The 20,944-nt window shown below is 46.7% G+C and overlaps 1 protein-coding gene across 2 annotated transcripts in view; it reads left to right on the forward strand.

The window, feature by feature from the left end:
* Positions 1 to 20,944, forward strand: part of SS18L1 (SS18L1 subunit of BAF chromatin remodeling complex) — a 32,958-nt gene that overhangs the window by 350 nt on the left and 11,664 nt on the right. For both annotated transcript variants that reach the window (XM_056844998.1, XM_056844999.1), the window contains exons 2-6: positions 7,800 to 7,876; positions 11,133 to 11,217; positions 14,104 to 14,248; positions 17,230 to 17,427; positions 20,300 to 20,464. In XM_056844998.1, coding sequence (XP_056700976.1) covers positions 7,800 to 7,876; positions 11,133 to 11,217; positions 14,104 to 14,248; positions 17,230 to 17,427; positions 20,300 to 20,464 — 670 coding nt within the window. The remainder of the gene's footprint in view (positions 1 to 7,799; positions 7,877 to 11,132; positions 11,218 to 14,103; positions 14,249 to 17,229; positions 17,428 to 20,299; positions 20,465 to 20,944) is intronic.

Genomic DNA, 20,944 nt, shown 5'->3' on the forward strand with positions numbered 1-20,944 from the left:
GGTGACATTTCGCCTGCACGGGCGATCTCCCTCTCCCCCCCCCCGCTCCTGCCCACCCACCCACGCACCCACCCACCTCCCCCCGCCCCGGCTTGCAAAGGAGCGCTGGCGAGGCTGGGCGAGCCGAACCGCCCCGCCGGAGGTGGCAACGGGCCGCTTCGCCTCCCCAGGACAGAGAGAGGGAGGCAGAGGCCATTGATGCCTGGGAGGTTTTGCATTGGATCGGCGTCTCTCTGGATGCGCGTTTTACCCCCATCCGAATTCTGCCGGGGGCTTCTAGGCCATTTATGCACGGGAGGCTTTGCCTTGGGCTTGCCGCTCTCTAGGTGCGCGTTTCCCCCACCCGAATTCGCAGAGCTCAACAATGAGCCCCCATGCAGAGTTTTGAGAATTCAGGTGGGGGAAATGTGCATCTAGAGAGCGGCAAACCCAAGGCAAAGCCTCCCGTGCATAAATTCCCAGAGGCACAACCTTGCAAAGGCCTGGAGGATCTGCGCCTTTTCTTCTGCGCTGTGCGCACCGGTGGTCACATTTAAAAAAAAAATGGGGGGGGGAGTAGGGCCCGGGATCATCGCTGCTTTGGGCCTGTGAGCCCCCTCCCCAATTTATTAATCTGGAAAAAAAAAATTTTTTTTTAAAGCAGATGCCTTCGTGGAGGTGGAAGGTTTGCAATGGGGATGCCTTTGCAACGCCCCCCCCCGTTTTAATTGCGGGGGGAGGGATTCCCTGAGTGATGATGGGCTTTATGATGATGGGCATGAACTGTCACCCTTCCCAGCCTCGGGAGGGGAGACCGGGCAGGTGTTTTCCCAGCGTGCAGGCTGGCAGCGCCCCTCTAGGGAAGGACGGCTGGGGATGAAATCCTACCGTTCCTGGAGAAGGAAGTGTAAATAAGGGGAGCGCGGGGGAGAGGTCCATGATGAGTAATTGGTTTGTTAAACGTGGGAGGGGCCGTGGCTCAGTGGCAGAGCATCTGCTTGGCATGCAGAAGGTCCCAGGTTCAATCCCCGGCCTCTCTAGTTAAAGGGACTAGGCAAGTAGGGGATGTGAAAGACCTCAGCCTGAGACCCTGGAGAGCCGCTGCCCTGAGGATACATCGCTGCCGCCGGTCTGAGGATACGTCAGGATGGCCGGTGTCAGAAGGAAACGCTTAGGGCTGTTTAGCTCAGAAAGAAGGCGGTTAAGGGTAGGCATGATAGAGGGCTATAAAATTATGCATGGTTTGGAGAGAGTGGACAGGGAGAAGCTTTTCTCCCTCTCTCATAATCCGGAGAACGCAGGCTCATCTATCTGCTGAAGCTGGAGGGTGAGAGACTCAAAACTGATAAAAGGAAGTATTTCTTCACACAACACATAGTTATATTGTGGAACTCCCTGCCCCAGGATGTGGTGAGGGCTGCCAACTTGGAAAACTTTAAGAGGGGAGTGGACATGTTCATGGAGGAGAGGGGTATTCATGGATACTAGTCATGATGCATACCTAGTCTCTCCAGGATCAGAGGAGGATTCCTATTATATTGGGTGCTGTGAAACACAGGCAGGATGCTGCTGCTGCAGCTGTCTTGTTTGTGGGCTTCCTAGAGGCACCTAGTTGGCCACTGTGTGAACAGACTGCTGGACTTGATGGGCCTTGGTCTGATCCAGCATGGCTTTTCTTATGTTCTCTGCCTAAGATCCTGAAGAACTGCTGCCAGTCAGAATAGGCAGCACTGAATGGGACAGATCAATTGCTTTAACGTTTAAGGCAGCTTCCTGTGTAGGTAGATAGATAGATTACCAAGGACTTCCAGAGTTTGAGCCACATAAACACAGCTTGCGTGATACTTTGCAACTGTACTAATCAGAGAATAAAGGTAAAGGTCCCCTGTGCAAACGCCGGGTCATTCCTGACCCATGGGATGACGTCACATCCAGACGTTTACTAGGCAGGCTTTGTTTACGGGGTGGTTTACCAGTGCCTTCCCCAGTCATCTTCCCTTTACCCATCCTTGGAAGGATGGAAGGCTGAGTCAACCTTGAGCTGGCTACCTGAAACCGACTTCTGTTGGGATCGAACTCAGGTCGTGAGCAGAGCTTGGACTGCAGTACTGCAGCTTTACCACTCTGCACCACGGGGCTCCTTAATCAGAGATTACGAGGCTGTAATTGCTTACGTAGGGCATGACCCAGCCAAAGTTAAAACCTTTTAAGTCCCGTCGATTTGGAGTGTTAAGTATATGCCTGACATGCACATGCTTAACGACTCCAGACTGGTTCTCGCCCATGGCTGGTTATCCCTGGGTAAAAAGCAGACGACCAAGAAAGCCCTGTGACACCCGATCCTCTCACTTCAACTCCCGATTCACCTGTTGGGTGTGCAGCGTAAGACTTCTGGAGTTGCGATTCCAGGATACGGGAGTGTATTAAACAGGATCCGTTTCAACTCCCTTCAGTCTCTGATTCATCTTGTAAATACGCAAATGGTTCAGGAGTCGTTAATAATAGTAATACTTAACAGTGGGTTAATAGCACTTCAAAGCACTTGAGGTATATTATATCTGTAATGCATACAGTTACTCAATCGGTTGTTATTTCTGTCCCTGCTTAGTGGCACTAGGGATGCGAGCAAGCGACTCACCGTCTAGCAAGCTCATGGCAGAGGAAATAGTTGAGGTGGAGACATCCTTGCTCACAGTTTAGTCCTGTAGCTACTACACAGCACCCATTCTCTCGATAGGCTGGGCCATGGCTCAGTAGAGCATCTGCTTGGCATGCAGAAGGTACCAGGTTCCATCTCCAGTTAACAAATCCGGCAGTAGATCATGAGAAAGACCCCAGTCTGAAACCCTAGTGAGCCGCTGCTGAGTAGACAATACTGACTTCGATGGACCAATGGTCTGGATCTGTATAAGGCAGCTTCATATGTTCATGTGTGTTCACAATATTTGGGGCCCTAACTGCACAATATGCTGTTCACAGGTATGTCTCTGTTTTTTGTCAAGCAGAGGTGTGGTGAGACTTCCTGGTTCTCAGGCGTATGGGGGCCAGTTCAGATTGGGGATGTGGCATGCAGGAAGAAAAGGCTTACTTGGAGAAGGGCCATAGCTCAGTGGTACAGCATCTGCTTGGCATGCAGGAGGTCCCAGGTTCAATCCCCAGCACCTCCAGTTAAAGGGACTAGGCGAGTAGGTGATGTGAAAGACCTCTGCCTGAGACCCTGGAGAGCCGCTGCCGGTCTGAGTAGACAATACTGACTTTGATGGACCGAGGGTCTGATTCGGTAGAAGGCAGCTTCATGTGTTCATGCATATGCCTTCCCCTTTCCTGTGCTATTTTCCTAACCCGAATCAGTCCAGGGGAGCTGCCATTTTCTTCATTGGGCAAAATTACCCATCTTTCTTCATTGGGCAAATGTAGCCTATCGATATCTAAGAATCAATGTTCCAGCCTGAAATTCTGAGCAGACCTTTGTTTGACAGACCCGCAGTGACCCTGGAGTGAACCAGGGAACAGCGTATCATGTAGTCAAGCCTTCATTAGGATAACTCTGTAAGTGTAAACAGCCCTGGCCTGGATGGTTCAGGCTAGCCCAGTGTTGTCAGATCTTGGAAGCTAAGCAGGGTCAACCCTGGTTAGTACTTGAATGGGAGACCACCAAGGGGGTCCAGGGCTGGTAAACAGAGGTAGGCAATGGCAACCTCCCTCCCTTGAAAACGCTATGGAGTCACCATAAGTCGGCTGCCACTTGATGGCATTTTCCACCGCCAAGTGTAAGTGGGTCAGAATTTATATACAGTGGGGAACACAACTCAAATCACTGTATTGTTACCAACTGCAGGGCTTTTTCGTCTCTGGCCCTGGCCTGGTGGAACTCTGTCAAGTGAGATCTGGGCCCTGAGGGACTTAGCTCAATTCTGCAGGGCTTGTAAGACTGAGTTGTTCTGCCAGGCCTATGGTGGAGGCAGCAATGGTTCCATCAATAAATTCACCTGCCTTTCCCTTCTCCTCCTCCCTCGTTCCTTTTCACTATCTTTTGGCCCTCTGCCTACAATTATGATAGGTTTCCTCACCTTTCTGATTTAATTTTTAGTGTGGCAGTATGTATAAACTGGACGTAAGGTTGCCAACCTCCAGGTACTCGTGTTCCCTATTACTATGTATGGGTGTGAAATCTGGAAAATGAAGAAAGCTGATAGGAAGAAAGTAGATTCCTTTGAAATGTGGTGTTGGAGGAGAGTGTTATGGATACTGTGGACTGTCAAAAAAACACCACCACCAAATCAGTGGGTTATAGATCAAATCAAGCCTGAACTGACCCTAGAAGCTAAAATGACTAAACTGAGGCTGTCGTACTTTGTTCACATTATGAGAACCAAGAATCACTGGAAAAGACAATCATGCTAGGAAAAGTTGAAGGCAGCAGGAAAAGAGGAAAACCAACAAGAGATGTATTGACTCTTTAAAGGAAGCCCCGGCCCTCAGTTTGCAAGACCTGAGCAAAGCTGTTAAAGATAGGACATTGGAGGGCATTGATGTTTTGGAGGACATTGGAAGTCTTTAGGAGGGGAGTGGACATGTTCATGGAGGAGAGGGCTCTCCATGGCTGCTAGTAAAAATGGCTCCTAGTCATGATGTATGCCTATTCTCTCCAGGATCAGGGGAGCATCCCTATTCTGTTGGGTGCTGTGGAACACAGGCAGGATAATGCTGCTGCAGTCATCCCATTTGTGGGCTTCCTGGAGACACCTGGTGGGCCACTGTGTGAACAGACTGCTGGATTTGATGGGCCTTGGTCTGATCCAGCACGGCTTTTCTTGCGTTCTTATGATACAGATATCCTTGCTCCTGCTTTTGATGGATTGGGATTAGATGTGGTATAGTAGATGGAGTGGTGAACTAGGACTCCAGGTGACCTGGGTTTGAATCCCCACTGGGTTGGAAACCTTGCTTCCACCATGGAAGTTTGCTGGATGACCTTGGGCCCATCACAAGCTCTCAGTTTAGCCTTCCTCAGAGGAACGTTTTTGTGAGAATGTGGAGGAGGAGAGAATGATATTCTAAGCCACTGAGTCCCAACTGGGGAGAAAAGTGGGAAATAAATAAATGCAAATGCATCTTGTTCTCCTAAGTGATGAGAAAGCCCACAAACACTGGATGTTTGGCATTCCCAGTGGGGGTTACAAATAGGTAGCTGTCCTGCAGATAGCTTTGTCAGCTCTGGGTTGGGAAACACCTAGAGATTTTGGGGGCAGAGCCTGGGGAGGGGAGGGAAGGGGAGGGACTTCAATGCCATTGAGTCCAATTGCCAAGGCGGCCATTTTCTCCAGGGGAACTGATCTCTATCGGCTGGAGATCAATTGTAATAATGGGAGATCTCCAGCCACCACCTGAAGATTGGCAACCCTACTTGTAGTGCTGACTTGGACTACAGGCAAACTTCAGATCCTTCAAAGTGTAGTTTGGCATTTTGTGTCGGGGGATAAGGAGAGAGTCAGTTTAATTTATTACTAGCATATTTCACATATTTTGCTATTAGTTCAAAAATAGGGCCATAGGAGCCCTGTACGTTTGAGCTCAAAGAAAAGATTAGCAGAGGCACATCTTGACTGTTCTAAAATATTTTTGAGGAAAAATTGTTCACTGGCTCCACTGGGGATAGGGCTAGACTCAATCTATTTAAATTACAGAAGGGTAGATTGACTTTCAATGTTAGGAAAGTCTTTGTAATTGATGAGCGGGGGAGTGGAAGGATCCCCAGGGCTTGATCACCTGTGCATGAGAAAAATGTGATGTTGCAGCTTAGGAATTTGTATGGATTTTATTTTCCTAACCATGAGCAGAGTTGTTTCCTAAAAAATTGATACCAGTTGGTGAGGAGTTACATTTTCCCCCATATACCAAAAGGGAACAATTCAGTCATTGAACAAAAATGACCCGGAAGAGTAATAGGCTGGTAACCCTACTCCCCATCATCTTCAGCCAAAAGGATCCAGTACGTGGCAGACACTCGGAGCCGTCTCCGGTCGTGCCTCTTGGCTAAATGTTTGACCAAATATAGCAGGCTAATTTTTAAGCTGATAATTTTGTATGGCCCGCGAGTGATGTTATAAATATCCAAATGGCCCTTGGCAGAAAAAAAGGTTCCCCACCCCAGCAGTAGAAGGTGATGTGAAAGACCACCCAACAGGTGACCTTGGAGAGGTCCTGCCAATCACGGTAGACAGTAGTGACCTTGAGAGCCAGCATGGTGTAGTGGTTAAGAGTGGTGGTTTGGAGCGGTGGAGTCTGATCTGGAGAACTGGGTTTGATTCCCCACTCCTCCTCATGAACGGCGGAGGCTAATCTGGTGAACTGGATTTGTTTCCCCACTCCTACACACGAAGCCAGCTGGGTGACCTTGGGCCAGTCGCAGTTCTCTCAGAACTATAATATTATTATAATTGCATATAATTACATGTAAGACAGCATGGCATAGTGGTTAAGAGCGGTGGACTCTAATCTGGAGAACCGGGTTCGATTCCCCACTCCTCCACATGAAGCCTGCTGGGTGACCTTGGGCCAGTCGCAGTTCTCTCAGAACTCTCTCAGCCCCACCTGCCTCACAAGGTGTCTGTTGTGAGGAGGGGAAGGGGAGGTGATTGTAAGCCGCTTTGAAACTCCTTGAAGGTAGATAAAAGTGGAGTATAAAAACCAACTCTTCTTCTATATCATAATACCATTTATGTATTTCCACCGTGAGCCTGGATACAAAACAGAAACCCATACAAGCGTTTCTTTAGCACAACTGATTGGCCCCCAACTCTTTTACGTTTAACATTCCAGTCTAAAATCTGCAGCTGTGTAATTCTGAATCTTAAAAAAAGAAATAAGCCAGAAAACAATTTTCGGGCTTTCGGCATTCTTAGACATTGGTTAAGTAAAAAATACCTGCTCTCCATTGCCTTAGGTTTCCTTTGCATTTTTCCTCTTCCAGCAGCAATTCCTGGAAATGGCAAGGCTTTTTTCTAGAATTTGGCCTAAGGCATAGATCAGTCAATCATAGCTTTTGAGTTGCTCCTAAGCGCCATTTCACTGGCGCGTGGTGAGACAAAATCTGCCTCCTCTCTCTGAAGGAAGAAAAATTTCTCCAAGGAGGAAGGGTCGCATTGAGAATGTAATGCTCGTTTTGATTGCAGCGTTGGTATAGTCACGGATGCTGAGCTCATGCTATTCTTCATACAGCTGTTTCTGTAGCCACTATCCCTGGCATTCTTAGGGTTGCCAGCCTCCAGGTGGCAGCTGGAGAGATCTCGCTATTACAACTGAACTCCAGCTGACTGGGATCAGTTCCCGTGGAGAAAACGGCCACTTGGGAAGGTGGACTCCATGGCGTTATACCCCACTGAAGTCGCTCTCCAAACCTCACGGTCCCAGGCTCCACCCCCAAAATCTCCAGGAATTTCCCAGCCTGGAGCTGGCAGCCGACTAATGGCAACCCAGTAGGGTTTTCGAGGCAAGAGACTAACAGAGGTGGTTTGCCATTGCCTTCCTCTGCATAACAACCCTGGTAGGGTAACGGCCCTAGTATTTGGAGGCCTCCCATCCAAATACTAACCAGGGCTGACCCTGCTTAGCTGCTGACATCTGGTGAGATCAGGCTAGCCTGGGCCATCCAGGTCAGGGCTGTGCACACACAATGCACATGCATAAATAACACGCGAGAAACAAAGATTACAGGAAGTTGCGCAAAATAAAAAAAGGATCCTCCATGTTTTGTTTTAATCTTTTTACTTTCTTTCATCTTTCGATCTCTTTTTCTTTCTTTCTCCCCTTTAATGCAGATGTTGGATGAGAACCACCACCTAATACAGTGTATTATGGACTATCAAAGCAAAGGCAAAACAGCAGAATGTACTCAGTGAGTATGGTATTTATGCTTGTCGGACCACCATTAGGGTTGCGGTTTCTTTGCAGGTTGCCAACCAGGATGGGGGGCAGGAGATGCTCTTATTTTGAGAAAGCCTGAATCCCTTTCTCTTGTTAAAGGCAGAGTCTTCTAGGTGCTGAAGTAAACCTGTTGGACACAGTGGCCATTTATGCATGTCTGTTTCCTCGTGGTCACACCTCTGACTGCTTCGGGGCTTTGCTTTGATTATGCATGCATTTTCCGACCATCAGAAGTTGCCTCGCTCTCCTCCCGGGTTTCTTCACGGTTTCCCTGCATTTGCTGGATGCTGGCTAAACACGAATCCTGAAAACATAGGCAAAATGCGCATAATCAAAGAAAAGCCCCAAAGTAGTCGGCGGGGTGACTGCAAGGATACAGCCATGCATATATTTGTAGATAAAATTTATCTATCTGATCATTCTCTAAAGATGATTCTCACAATCATGGGAGGGGCTGTGGCTCAGTGGTAGAGCATTTGCTTGGCATGCAGAAGGCCCCAGGTTCAATCCCTGGCATCTCCAGTTAAAGGGACTAGGCAAGTTGGTGATGTGACAGACCCGTGCCTGAGACCCCGGAGAGCCGCTGCTGGTCTGAGTAGACGATATTGACTTTGATGGACCAAGGGTCCGATTCAGTATAAGGCAGCTTCATGTGTTCTAAGTGTCTGGTTGGCTATTGTAATAAGTGATATCAGCACAAGCCCATATGATTACTTCAACAAATACTTATGAGCTCACTCTGAGATAGCAAGGTAGAAGGCCATAGGTTTCTCATGAAAAATACTTTCTCAGGCTTTGTCGCTGTAAAACAAAGGATGACGTCGCTTAGCAGGTGTCTAATCTCCTTTTACCGGGGGTGAGATCATTACTACTGCGACAGCCCCTTTCAACTCTGTAATTCTGTTTATACATGGGATGTATGTGCTCGATTTCACAGGAACAGTCCAGTTGTGAACATTGGCTGTAGTTCCATGATAGCGCAGTGCTCAGACTTACATGGGTGCAGCCCGAGTGGTGTGATTTAGGGCAGAATTGACAGAGGTATCCTTGGTCGTACCACGGCACTGGTTTCTCCTGCTAGCAGGGCCGGTGCCAGTCATTTTTGTGCCCTAGGCAAGGCTTAACTACTTGTGCCCCCCACCCCCATTGCTAACCAATTTTCAAAACCAGATGTCCTGCAGAAAAAATAAAAGCACAAAACTTTTTATAAGGCGTCATAATTAAATGTATTCCATAGCACTGTTGTGGTACTTATCTTAAAACTTAAAAAAAATGTCAGTTGAATTTTTTTTCAAGAAACTAGAGAGCCAGCATGGTGTAGTGGTTAAAAGCAGTGGTTTGCAGTGTTGGAATCTGATCTGAAGAACCGGGTTTGATTCCCCACTCCTTCACATGAGCGGCGGAGGCTAATCTGGTGAACTGGGTTTGTTTCCCCACTCCTACACACGAAACCAGCTGGGTGACCTTGGCCTAGTCACACTCTCTCAGCCCCACCCACCTCACAGGGTGTCTGTTGTGGGGAAGGGAAGGTGATTGTAAATCGGTTTGAGTCTCCCTTAAGTGGTAGAGAAAGTCGGCAGATAAAATCCAACTCTTCTTCTTCTAATCTGTTTAAAACTGTGCCCCTCAGACCAGTTCTGCGCCCCTCTGAGGTCTGCGCCCTAGGCGACCGCCTAGTTTGCCCAATGGTAGCACCAGCCCTGCCTGCTAGGAAACACTGCAGTAGGCTGGGACTGCCTTTGTCAGTCGTTGCTCTCTGGGCCTGTTTGCATTTTGCATATCAAATGTTTTTGCAGAATGCATACTGCTGCTCACTTGGCCATTGCGCCAGTCATGCAATGCACCTTCTTGCTCTGCCAGGTTACAGCATGTGCCACCCCTCCTTGGCTGGGCACACCTCCTTTTTCTCTGCTAGGAGCTCTGCCCAGTAAGCAGATCAGGCAGAGAGCATCCACCCAAAAATCTGCCTTCCACCCTTCTGTCTTTTAAAATTCTGTAATACCTGGCCTGATGATGAGCTCTGGTGAGCTTGAAAGCTTACACAACATTCTGTGTCCATTTGGCTGGTCTTAATAATAGTATTGTATGGGTTTTCTTCTTGTTTTGGGGTTTTGTATGGACCAATATGGCTGTCCAATGGATTTCTCAAATCAAATAGGAAACTGAGGGTGCACATGTTTCTTTGGCATTCCTGTCTATTTGCTCATCCCCACATTTTGCATCCAAACTCTGCCCCAAACTCTCATTAGTAGGGTTGCCAACTCTGGGTTGGAAAATTCTTGGAGATTTGGGGGTGGAGCCTGGGAAGGATGGGGTTTGGGAAGGGAATGGACTTTGGTGTTAGTGTTGCCAGGTCCTTCTTTGCCACCTGCTGGAGGTTTTTGCCACCGGAGCCTGAGGAGGGCGGGGTTTGGGGACGGGAGGGACTTCAATGCCATAGAGTCCAACTACCAAAGTTGCCATTTTCTCCATATGATCTCTATCGGCTGGAGATCAGTTGTAATAGAAGGAAATCTCCAGCTAGTACCTGGAGGTTGGCGACCCTATTTGGTGGGCTATAATGCTGTAAAGTCCACCCTCCAAAGCAGACATTTTCTCAGGAGAAATTCTGGAATTACAACTGATATTCAGCCATCACCTTGAGGGAGAATGCTTGCGTTCCATTCAGCATGAGAACTAGCTAAGGTGCGGTCCATGTTGAATCCTGATAAAGATATCCATCGAAACAGGAGAATACCGGATCCCTGTTGTGAGAGGTTCACAGGAACTACGTTACCTACTGAGTTAAGTCCTTTAATGGGTTATTGAACCGTGGACTAAGTCCAGTATCTATATATTTCACTCTGGGGAGATCATACTATATGGAACTTTGGTGATCTCAAGGAGTATTACAGAATACTGTCTGGACTTTAGCTTATCATTTCTTGCTGTGGACATTTCTCTTCTGTATTGTTTTTGTTTGTTGCATATTGTACTTTGATTGCTGGTGCGATATATTTGTTCTTTTGTATATCTAATAGAATATTTTGATACGCTGTATAGCGACTGGACTATTTTCTCTGTATGTTCATGTTTTCTGCAACTGCTGTACCGTGTTTGCGGACCACCTGGAGGTTGGCAACCCTATGCAGAAGAGAACGGGGATCAATACGAGTTGTGGCGAGGGGGGGGGGCTTTCTAACCCAGTTAATCTTTTCCAAATGTAATTTGTTTTCCTTTGCCTCTAGATATCAACAAATCTTGCACAGAAACTTGGTTTACTTGGCGACGATAGCAGATTCTAACCAGAACATGCAATCCCTGCTTCCAGCGGTGAGTACAACCTGCCAAAAATAATTTGGTGAGTGTTCATGTCTCAGTGGGTTGTTAAAGTGTGGGATTGGGAGAGACCCAAGTTCAAATTCCCACTCTGCCCTGAGTGACCTTGGGACAGTCATTTCCTGTCAGTCTGGCCTACCTCACAGGGTTGTTGTGAGAGTAAGGGGGTGGAGAGAAACATGCCAGCCACCCCGAGTTCCTTGGAGGAAGGGTGGGATAGAAATTAGAAGCACAGAGTTGGAAGGGGTCACCAGGGTCATCTAGTCCAACCTCCTGCACAATTAGATAAATGAAAGATGTTCACAACTTTAAGTAAAAAAACCATTGGTCAATGTTTATATGGAAAAAATAAATTCTTGTTATGATCTGCCTTTTGTCGGCCTTTCCTCACGCAGCACAGATGATCACCTTCTACCTTTTATCTCCACAACTGTCCTGTGAGGTAGGTTAGGTTCAGAGAGAGACACCAGTTCACAGTCACCCAATGGTATTCATAGCAGAATGGGGATTTGAACTTTCCCCGGCCTGATCTAATCACAGCATCACACAGACTCGAAGGAACACCATTATTAAGGTCCATACCAAGGGCATGCAAAGTACTTTCCCTCAGCAATCGTCCGAATGTAGACGGAAGAGCAAAGGGGATTTGATTTCAGGCAGGTCTGAGCCCCAGAAAAAAAGAAGGGGGAGAAACCTCTGATAGGAGACAAAAAAAACCTGTGCAAAGCATCAGTGGTTACAAGGCATTTATCTAATAACTTGTAGCTACTATAAAGTTTTACAAAATAGTAGTAACAACAAAGGTTCTAATAAATTGCAAAACATGCATTACGGTATACAAATAATGAGCAAACACAAAAAGCAAAAGTGTTGATCATATAACACAAAACCACAATAGTGACAGGTTTGCTGGCTAGTATCCTGTTTTGGTATCCTTGAAATTCAACAACAAACAGAAGTATAACTAGTGCAAATATCACACAATAATTACATATAACTTGTTTACAACAAGTTACATTGGACTTACTGTAGCTATCATCAGAAATGAAGTAATTACAGACCGAAGAAGGATATCGAAACGGGATACTAGCCGGCAAACCTGTCACTGTTGTGGTTTTGTGTTATATTATCAACACTTTTGTTTTTTGCATTTGCTCATTATTTGTATACGGTAAGGCCTGAGTCCCAAGCACCCTTGTTTTGGAAAGTAGACATACCCTTTTCGAATGGCTTCTTGCTTTTCTGAAAGACTTCTGGGTAAGGAGGGACCGCTGGGACACAGTTCCGTTCTCATCTTGCAAGTGTACAGTTTATTTCCCTGCCTCTGTGGTAAACAAGACTGTGGAACTGCTCTGCAGTGGGTGGCAGAGGAGGGTAAGAAGGTCTCCCCTGCCCTAGAGTTATTAAAAATAGATATACCGTAGTCTATACTGTCAAGCATGATCTGCCAAGTCTTATATAACATTTTTACTTGACTGATATGGCTATTTACTTGTCAGTGAAGTTAAGGGCAGGTTAATAGAAACAAATCTAGAGACTGAGGACCAAACTACACAATTTGTTTTTTGAGTTAGGTCCAGGTTGAATTAGGGCTGCCAACCTCCAGGTATGGTGGCTGGAGATCTCCCACTATTACAACTGATCTCCAGCTGATAGAGATCAGTTTACCTGGGGGAAAATGGCCACTTTGGCATTTGGACTCTATGGCATTGAAGTCCCTCCCCAAACCCCGCCCTCCTCAGGCTCCGCCCCAAACACCTCCAAGTATTTCCTAACCCAGAGCTGACAACCCTAGGTTGAATGGCTGAACACAGAGCCAGTGTGGTGGTTAAAGTGTTGGACTAGGATCTGGGAGACCTAGGTTTGAATCCCAACTCTGCTGTAGAAACTTGCCCTGTGACCTTGGGCCGACCACTCGCTCTCAGCATAACCTACCTCACAGAGTTGTTGTGAGGACAAAATGGAGGGGAGGAGAACCACGTAGGCAGCTTTGGGTCCCCATTGGAGAGGAAAGCAGGACATTGGAGAGGAAGGCAGGTTTGGAGCGGTGGAGTCTGATCTGGAGAATCGGGTTTGATTCCTCACCCCTCCACATGAGCCCCAGAGGCTAATCCGGTGAACTGGATTTGTTTCCCCACTCCACATGAAGCCAGCTGGGTGACCTTGAGCTAGTCACAGCTCTCTTACTCAGCCCCCACCTACCTCACAGGGCATCTGTTGTGGGGAGGGGAAGGGAAGGTGATCGTAAGCGGGCTGATTTTCCCTTAAGTGGCAGAGAAAGTCGGCATATAAAAACCAACTCCTCCTCCTCCTCCTCTTCTTCGACACAGTAAATAAATAAATAATATGACAGACTATTTCCATATGTTTTGTAAGATGCCTGGTTAAATTCGAAATTCTGGCAACGGTCCCATCTGTGAGTAAAAAAAACAACTGACTCGGGACTACGTTTGTGCCTTTCAGTGTTTCATAACAGAATTTCTTCTCATTAAAATAGATTAGAAAATAGCAGCTTTAAAAGTTCGTAGTGCGTCCGCCTCCCCCTTGGTTCAACCTCGCAGTCTGACGTGACCTTTTGAATGCAAAACTTCAATTGCATTTCCCCCCACCCACCCCCAAGCTTGGATTCTGCCTGCTCTGCAAAGGTAAAGGAGGTAGTCGTGGGCGTTACATTCCCAGAGCTGTCGAATCGCCTGTCATTGCCAACCGGAACTTGCGAGCCGATTCATTTTGAATCACGCCCCGTAAATAGCGATAACAGCAGCGGTGGGGGCTCTGCCGGGCCGACCGTCCCTCTCCCCTCCAACGAAAACCCCTGCCTGTCCCCTCTCGGAAAACCGCTCTCGCTGAAAACGCCTTCCTCCTTGTCTCCATCTGCAGCCGCCGACGCAAAACATGAACCTCGGCCCGGGAGGAATGAATCAGAGCGCATCCAGCCAGTCTCTCCATTCGCAGAGCAACCTTAGCGATGCCATCGGCACGGGCCTGCCTCCGTCCTCCCTCATGCAGAGTCAGATTAGCAACGGTGAGCTTTCGGCAGTTGCCTGGCAACAGCAGCATCACCAAAACGGGCGCCTGGGAAGGAGGCTTTTGTATGCCTGCTTGCAGGGACGCTCGGGCCTGTGGAAAACCTCGGCAGGGGCTTCGACATGCACCAGTTGGTTCCCCGTTGGTGCAGTTGCTGCTTGTATCCTGCAATGTGTGTGTCCGTCCGAATGATGGGTTGTCTCTAGGGTTGCCAACCTCCAGGTAGTCAGGACAGGAGCGAAAACCATTTAAGCAAAGTGCAAAAATATTTATAAGCTACTACATGGATATAAAGACAACACAAGACAAAATGTACACAAAAGACCTACAAAAGCCATCCATAAATGTTCCTATGTACAGTGAGAGTAATTTTTCAAACTTGTCTCAGATAGTTCTCGTAGGTTATCCAGGCTGTGTGACCGTGGTCTTGGTATTTTCTTTCCTGACGTTTCGCCAGCAGCTGTGGCCGGCATCTTCAGAGGAGTAACAGGAAAGAAAATACCAAGACCACGGTTACGCAGCCCGGATAACCTACGAGAACCAATGCACTCTGACCGTGAAAGCCTTCGACAATATTTTGAGTACAAAATGAGTACAAATTCTTCTTTTGAAGGCAGATATCAAGTAGTAAGATAGAAGCCTCCAGTTTATGGAGGATACGGCCGTTTCAAATTCTTAGCTATTTAGTGATTCTTCCTTCAATAAGCATCCTTCATATATTTCTACATATTTCATTTACAAATTGTAGGTTACATTGTATATCCCACAACGGGTAAAGAACTAGTGCACGTCCCACGAAGGGTAAGGATGCAAAGTGTAGCAGCTCGGGCCTGTGGAAAACCTCAGCAGGGGCTTCGACATGCACAAATTGGTTCCCCGTTGGTGCAGTTGCTGCTTGTATCCTGCAATGGGTGTGTGTCTAGGGTTGCCAACCTCCAGGTAGTAGCTGGAGATTTCCTGCTATTGCAACTGATCTCCAGCCGATAGCGATCAATTCCCCTGGAGAAAATGGCCGCTTTGGCAATTGGACTCTGTGGCATTGAAGTCCCTCCCCTCCCCAAACCCCCTCCCTCCTCAGGCGCAGCCCCAAAAACCTCCCACCGGTGGCGAAGAGGGACCTGGCAACCCTAGTTATGAGGCAAATTCCAATTTAAATAGACTGAATAAATATCTACTAGTTAGCTGTGCTTTTACTCCAGCCACCAAACAACATCCATGTTTTATCTAACTTCATTTTAAAAGTTACCTGGAGGGCATGGTATTTTTTTCCTTCTAAAAATAGTTCTCTTTAAAAAAAAAAAAAACCAGGGGCTTTTTTTTTTTTTTTGCAAAATATATGAATATAGCCATAACATTCTCTCCGTTTTTCACAGATTTTCTTACATTGATGAGAGCCTGTGTGATGTAGTGGTTCGAGTGTCAGACTCCCACCTGAGGGACCCAGATTCAAATTTCCATTCAGTCACGAAGTTTCAGCCAGCCGCTTTTTTCAGCCTCTGACCTACCTTACAGGGTTGGTGTGAAGACAAAATAAGGGGGAGCCATGCATGCTACCCTGAGCTCCTTGAAGGGGGCAGCATAAAAATGTTTAGATAGACAGAAACAGTGTAGCAGGATCAGTGCTATAACATCAAACTACCAAAAAATGCACAGAAACTTTTACACATTTCTCAGTACGGAGTTAAAATGTAACTCCTTCATTCATTCTCTATTGTAGTCAAGGTAAAAATCCATTTTTCAAACGTATAAAAATGTGCACATCGTCTAATATGTTCGTTTTTAAGCACTTTTGGTAGAGCATATGTTAAACTCGGAACCCTAAAAGTCTGGGGGTCAAGATGGATAATTAATATATTGTCCATGCCCCCTCATTCCATTCTGGCGTAGGCATCTATGGCTCCTCAGTTCCTCATTGGTTATCCCCAACAATCAAAGGATTCTCAAATCTGTAAGAAAAAGAAAACTATAACCTGTAAAGTCTAGAAAAATTAAAACAATACCACTTTTGTTAAGGCGCACAACCTGATCATGGTTTTGTACACTTTTTCAGTTATGGAGATTCTGCACAAGCTACATGTCCTGGATGGAAGCAACTCAAGAGGGGAGGGGCCGTGGCTCAATGGTAGAGCCTCTGCTTGGCATGCAGAAGATCCCAGGTTCAATCCCTGGCATCTCCAGTTAAAAAGTGCCAGGCAGGAGGTGGTGCAAAAGACCTTCTACTTGAGACCATGGAGAGCTGCTGCCAGTCTGAGTAGACAATACTGACCCTGATGGACCGATGGTCTGATTCAGTATAAGGCAGCTTCATGTGTTCATGAAAGTGAAGAAATATGAAATCTGAGTCGTGTTCCTCAGCATCCCTTCCTCCCTTGTTTCCCTGAGAGCCAGCGTGGTGTAGTGGTTAGGAGTGGTAGACTCTAATCTGGAGAAACCAGGTCTGATTCCCCACTCCTCCGCATGAGCTGCAGACTGTAATCTGGTGAACTGTGTTGGTTTCCCCACTTCTCCCCATTAAGCCTACTTGGTGACCTTGAGCTAGTCTCTCAGCCCCACCTACCTCACAAGGTGTCTATTGTGGGGAGAGGAAGGAAAGGCGATTGTAATCTGCTTGGAGTCTCCTTAAAAAGGCAGAAGAAGAAGGAGAGTTGGCTTTTATATGCTGACTTTCTCTACCACTTAAGGAAGAATCGAACCAGCTCACAATCACCTTCCCTTCCCCTCCCCACAGCAGACATCCTGTGAGGTAGGTGGGGCTGAGGGAGTGTGACTAGCCCAGGTCACCCAGCTTGCTTCCTGTGTAGGAGCGGGGAAACCAATCCAGTTCACCAGATTAGCATCCTGCACTCATGTGAAGGAGCGGGGAATCAAACCCGGTTCTCCAGATCAGAGTCCACCACTCCAAACCACTGCTCCTAACCACCACACCACCCAGGTGGAGAAAACTGGGGTATAAAAGCCAACTTTTTTACTTCCCGCTAGGTCCCAATCATGTGTCTATGCAACAGTCAGGACAGAGCACCATGCCCACCACTTCCTTGAGCATGACCGTCAGTAGCCACGGCAGCGGACCTGGCTATAGCCACGCGGTGCCTGCGTCTCAGAATGTACCAATGCAAAGCCAGGGATCCATCGGCAACTACGTCTCGCGAACAAATATCAACATGCAGTCAAATCCAGGTATGATGCTTGTTATATCAATATGTCACTGGACGGTGTCGGGGTGGGGGGGAGCTAGGGTACCAGTGGTGTTTACGGGGGCTGAGAACAAGGGTAAGAAATCAGATTGAGGTCAGGATGGATGAAGATTTCTGAAGGTTCCTTGTTTGGGTTGCAGCAGAAATGGATTTGCTGTGGGGGAAATATTAACTCCACAGGGCCATTTCTAGTTAAGAAGGGGGGTTACTCCCCTATGCAATGGTCCCAATTTAAATCAGCCCCCCCATACCTGTTTTTCATGGTAAACAATGCATGATAGCTCAGTCACAAAACTACCAGCAAGGCTTACTGAAAGGATGCAGAAGGTCCTTGGTTCAATCCCCAGCATCTCCAGTTAAAGGGACTAGGCATGTAGGTGATGTGAAAGACCTCTGCCTGAGACCCTGGAGAGCCGCTGCCAGCCTGAGTAGACAGTACTGACTTTGATGGACCTTGATGGTCTGATTCACTATATGGCAGCTTCATGTGTGACAATTTGCACAGTGGTAGGCAGCTGTCATTTACATGTCCAGTGCTGCAACACACCTGTGCATTGTCCCGTTGTGTGGGCACACATGCTTTGTTGCTTGGGGTTGCGTTCCATGACATTTGCAGCGCAATCCTAAACAGAGCTACATGCTACATTGAAGCCAATGGGTTCAGAAGGGTGTAACTCTGCTAAGGATTGCACTGTTAGAAGCTCACATAGGGTAGGAGAAAATCTGGGGATTTGATAGCACAAATGTGGAAGAGAGTTATTCAAGCTTCATACAGGAGGCATCATGAAGTCCAACAAATCTTTATTTGGAGTGAGGGGTATAAAAAATACCTAAGAACAATAAGGAGGGGCAGGAGGGGCACATTGTCCTTTTTTCAACAGTGGGAAATCAGGTTGGATCTAGGGTTGCCAACTCCAGGTTGGGATATTTATTTATTTACATTTCTACCCTGACTTCCCCAGCCAAAGGCCAAATTCATGGAGATTGGGGTGGGGGAAAAGCCTGGGGAGAATGGGGTTTGGGAAGAGAAAGGGGCCTCAGTGGGGTGTAATGGCATAGAATCCACCCTGAAAAACTGCCATTTTAAACAGGGGAACTGATCTCTGTAATCTGGAGATCATTTGTAATAGTGGGAGATCTCCAGGTCCTACCTGGAGACTGGCAAGCCTAACACATGAACACATGAAGCTGCCGTATACTGAATCAGGCCCGTGGTCCATCAAAGTCAGTATTGTCTACTCAGACCGGCAGCGGCTCTCCAGGGTCTCAGGCAGGAGTCTTTCACATCACCTACCTATCTAATCCCTTTAACTGGACCCAGGATCTTCTGCATGCTAAGCAGATGCTCTACCACTGAGCCACAGCCCCTCTCCAAAATAAGCCTAGTTGGAGCCAACCCTTTCACCTCCCCTGCATATGCATTTTTTGTTGTTGGGCTGTAGTTTTGCCTTGAATAGATTCTTCTGAAACCTGATTTGAAGTTTCAGGCTTTCTGGGGCTGGGTGGTGGCAGTGGGTGAGGGTGTTCAGGAAGAGGCCGTGGCACAGTGGTACAGCATCTGCCTGGCGCGCAAAAGGTCCCAGGTTCAATCCTGGCATCTCCAGTTAAAAGGATCAGTTAAGAGGTGATGTGAAAGGCCTCGGCCTGAGGCCTGGAGAGCCACTGCCAGTCTGAGTGGACAATGCTGACCTTGATGGACCAAAGGTCTGATTCAGTGTAAAGGCAGCTTCATGTGTTCAGTTTCATGTATTTGTGAATGTACCCCAGTTTTTGTGTGTTTGTGTGTGTGCTGCAGTTTCTTTTTTTATGCAAAGGTTTTTTATTTTTATCGCTATAAACAGAACATAAAAGAAAAATTAAAAGTTCTATCATGACAGCAGTTACAATTAAATCGATTACAAGAAAAAACAAGACTATAACAACAATGTTACAATAGCAATATGCAATAAAGGACAAGAGCAATTGAGAGCAGTATATCGTAGAACAATAATGACCATTAAACAGTAACTATCCTAATATTCTTAACTTGTCATAAAATACTTTAATACTTAGTAAGCATAGTATAGTTACGGTATTAAACAATATTATAAAATGAATTGTGAAGTAAAATAGATTAAAATACTTGGAATGGGAATTATTCGTTTATATTTCTAAAAATACTTCCCAAGCATTCAGCATTAAGTCCCCTCCCCTTTTGACACATTTTCAATATGATATATCAAGAGGATTTTTTCATAATTCATAAGTATCATTTCAACAATCTCTTTTCCTGCTCCCCATGTTTTAGGAATATTATAAGCAATGTGCTTTCCATTTATCTTGAAATTCTTTAATGGGTCTTTTATTCATGTAATTTGTCAAATTTTGCCATTCCTGCATATTCTTTCTGAAACACGATCTTGCCGGGATCAGAGGAGCATGCCTATTGTATGAGGTGCTGTGGAACACAGGCAGGACAATGCTGCCGCAGTCGTCTTGCTTGTGGGCTTCCTAGAGGCACCTGGTTGGCCACTGTGTGAACAGCTTGCTGGACTTGATGGACCCTGGTCTGAGGACCCTGGCAGGGCTTATGTTCTTATGGAGGAGAGAGATAGTCATGGCTACTAGTCAAAATGGATACTAGTCATGATGCATACCTTTTCTCCCCAGGATCAGAGGAGCATGCCTATTATCTTAGGTGCTGTGGAACACAGGCAGGTCGGTGCTGCTGCAGTCGTCTTGTTTGAGGGCTTCCTAGAGGTCCCTGGTTGGCCGCTGTGTGAACAGAATGCTGGACAGGATGGGCCTTGGTCTGGTCCAGCAGGGCTTTTCATATGTTCTTATGTTCTCAGCTAGTTTGTTTTCCTGTGTTGCAGTTTCCATGATGCACCAGCAAGCAGCCACGTCGCATTACAACTCTGCCCAAGGAGGGAGCCAGCACTACCAAGGCCAGTCTTCCATCGCCATGATGAGCCAGAGTAACCAAGGCAACAGCATGATGGGGCAGCGACCGATGGGCCCCTACCGACCTTCCCAGCAAGGTATACCTGAAGCGGCAGACTTGAGCATTGCTTTTGCAGATGGGCCTGCCCAGAGAAATCAGTACGATTTTCCTGGGTCTGCAATGGCAGTGTTGGTCACTTTGCTTCAATACAAAGTGTTGTTCTTAGTTATGCTTTTGTCAAAAATGCCAGGAGGCAACTTTTGTAAATGGGAAAGGGTTTAAGCTGAGCCCCTCTTAAGCCTGGCATTGGACTTGTCCCATAATAAAATAATTAATTTATTAAATGCAGCCTAAGACCAATAAAAATAGAATCAATATAATAATTCAGACAAATAACTTCCAGTATATCAAATAACTCAGGTAAAATTTAAGAACATTTTAAAATGATACACATAATTTTACATTACCTTTCTAAAAATTATAGCTAAAAAGCCTACCGGTATATATGGCTTACCCAAGTTTTCCTAGTCTTATAGGCTATCCATCCAAATTTGGCAACTTTAAAAGTGATCTCTTG

Source organism: Euleptes europaea, chromosome 2 (genome assembly GCF_029931775.1).
Source record: "Euleptes europaea isolate rEulEur1 chromosome 2, rEulEur1.hap1, whole genome shotgun sequence".
In the NCBI taxonomy this organism is placed as follows: Eukaryota; Metazoa; Chordata; class Lepidosauria; order Squamata; family Sphaerodactylidae; genus Euleptes; species Euleptes europaea.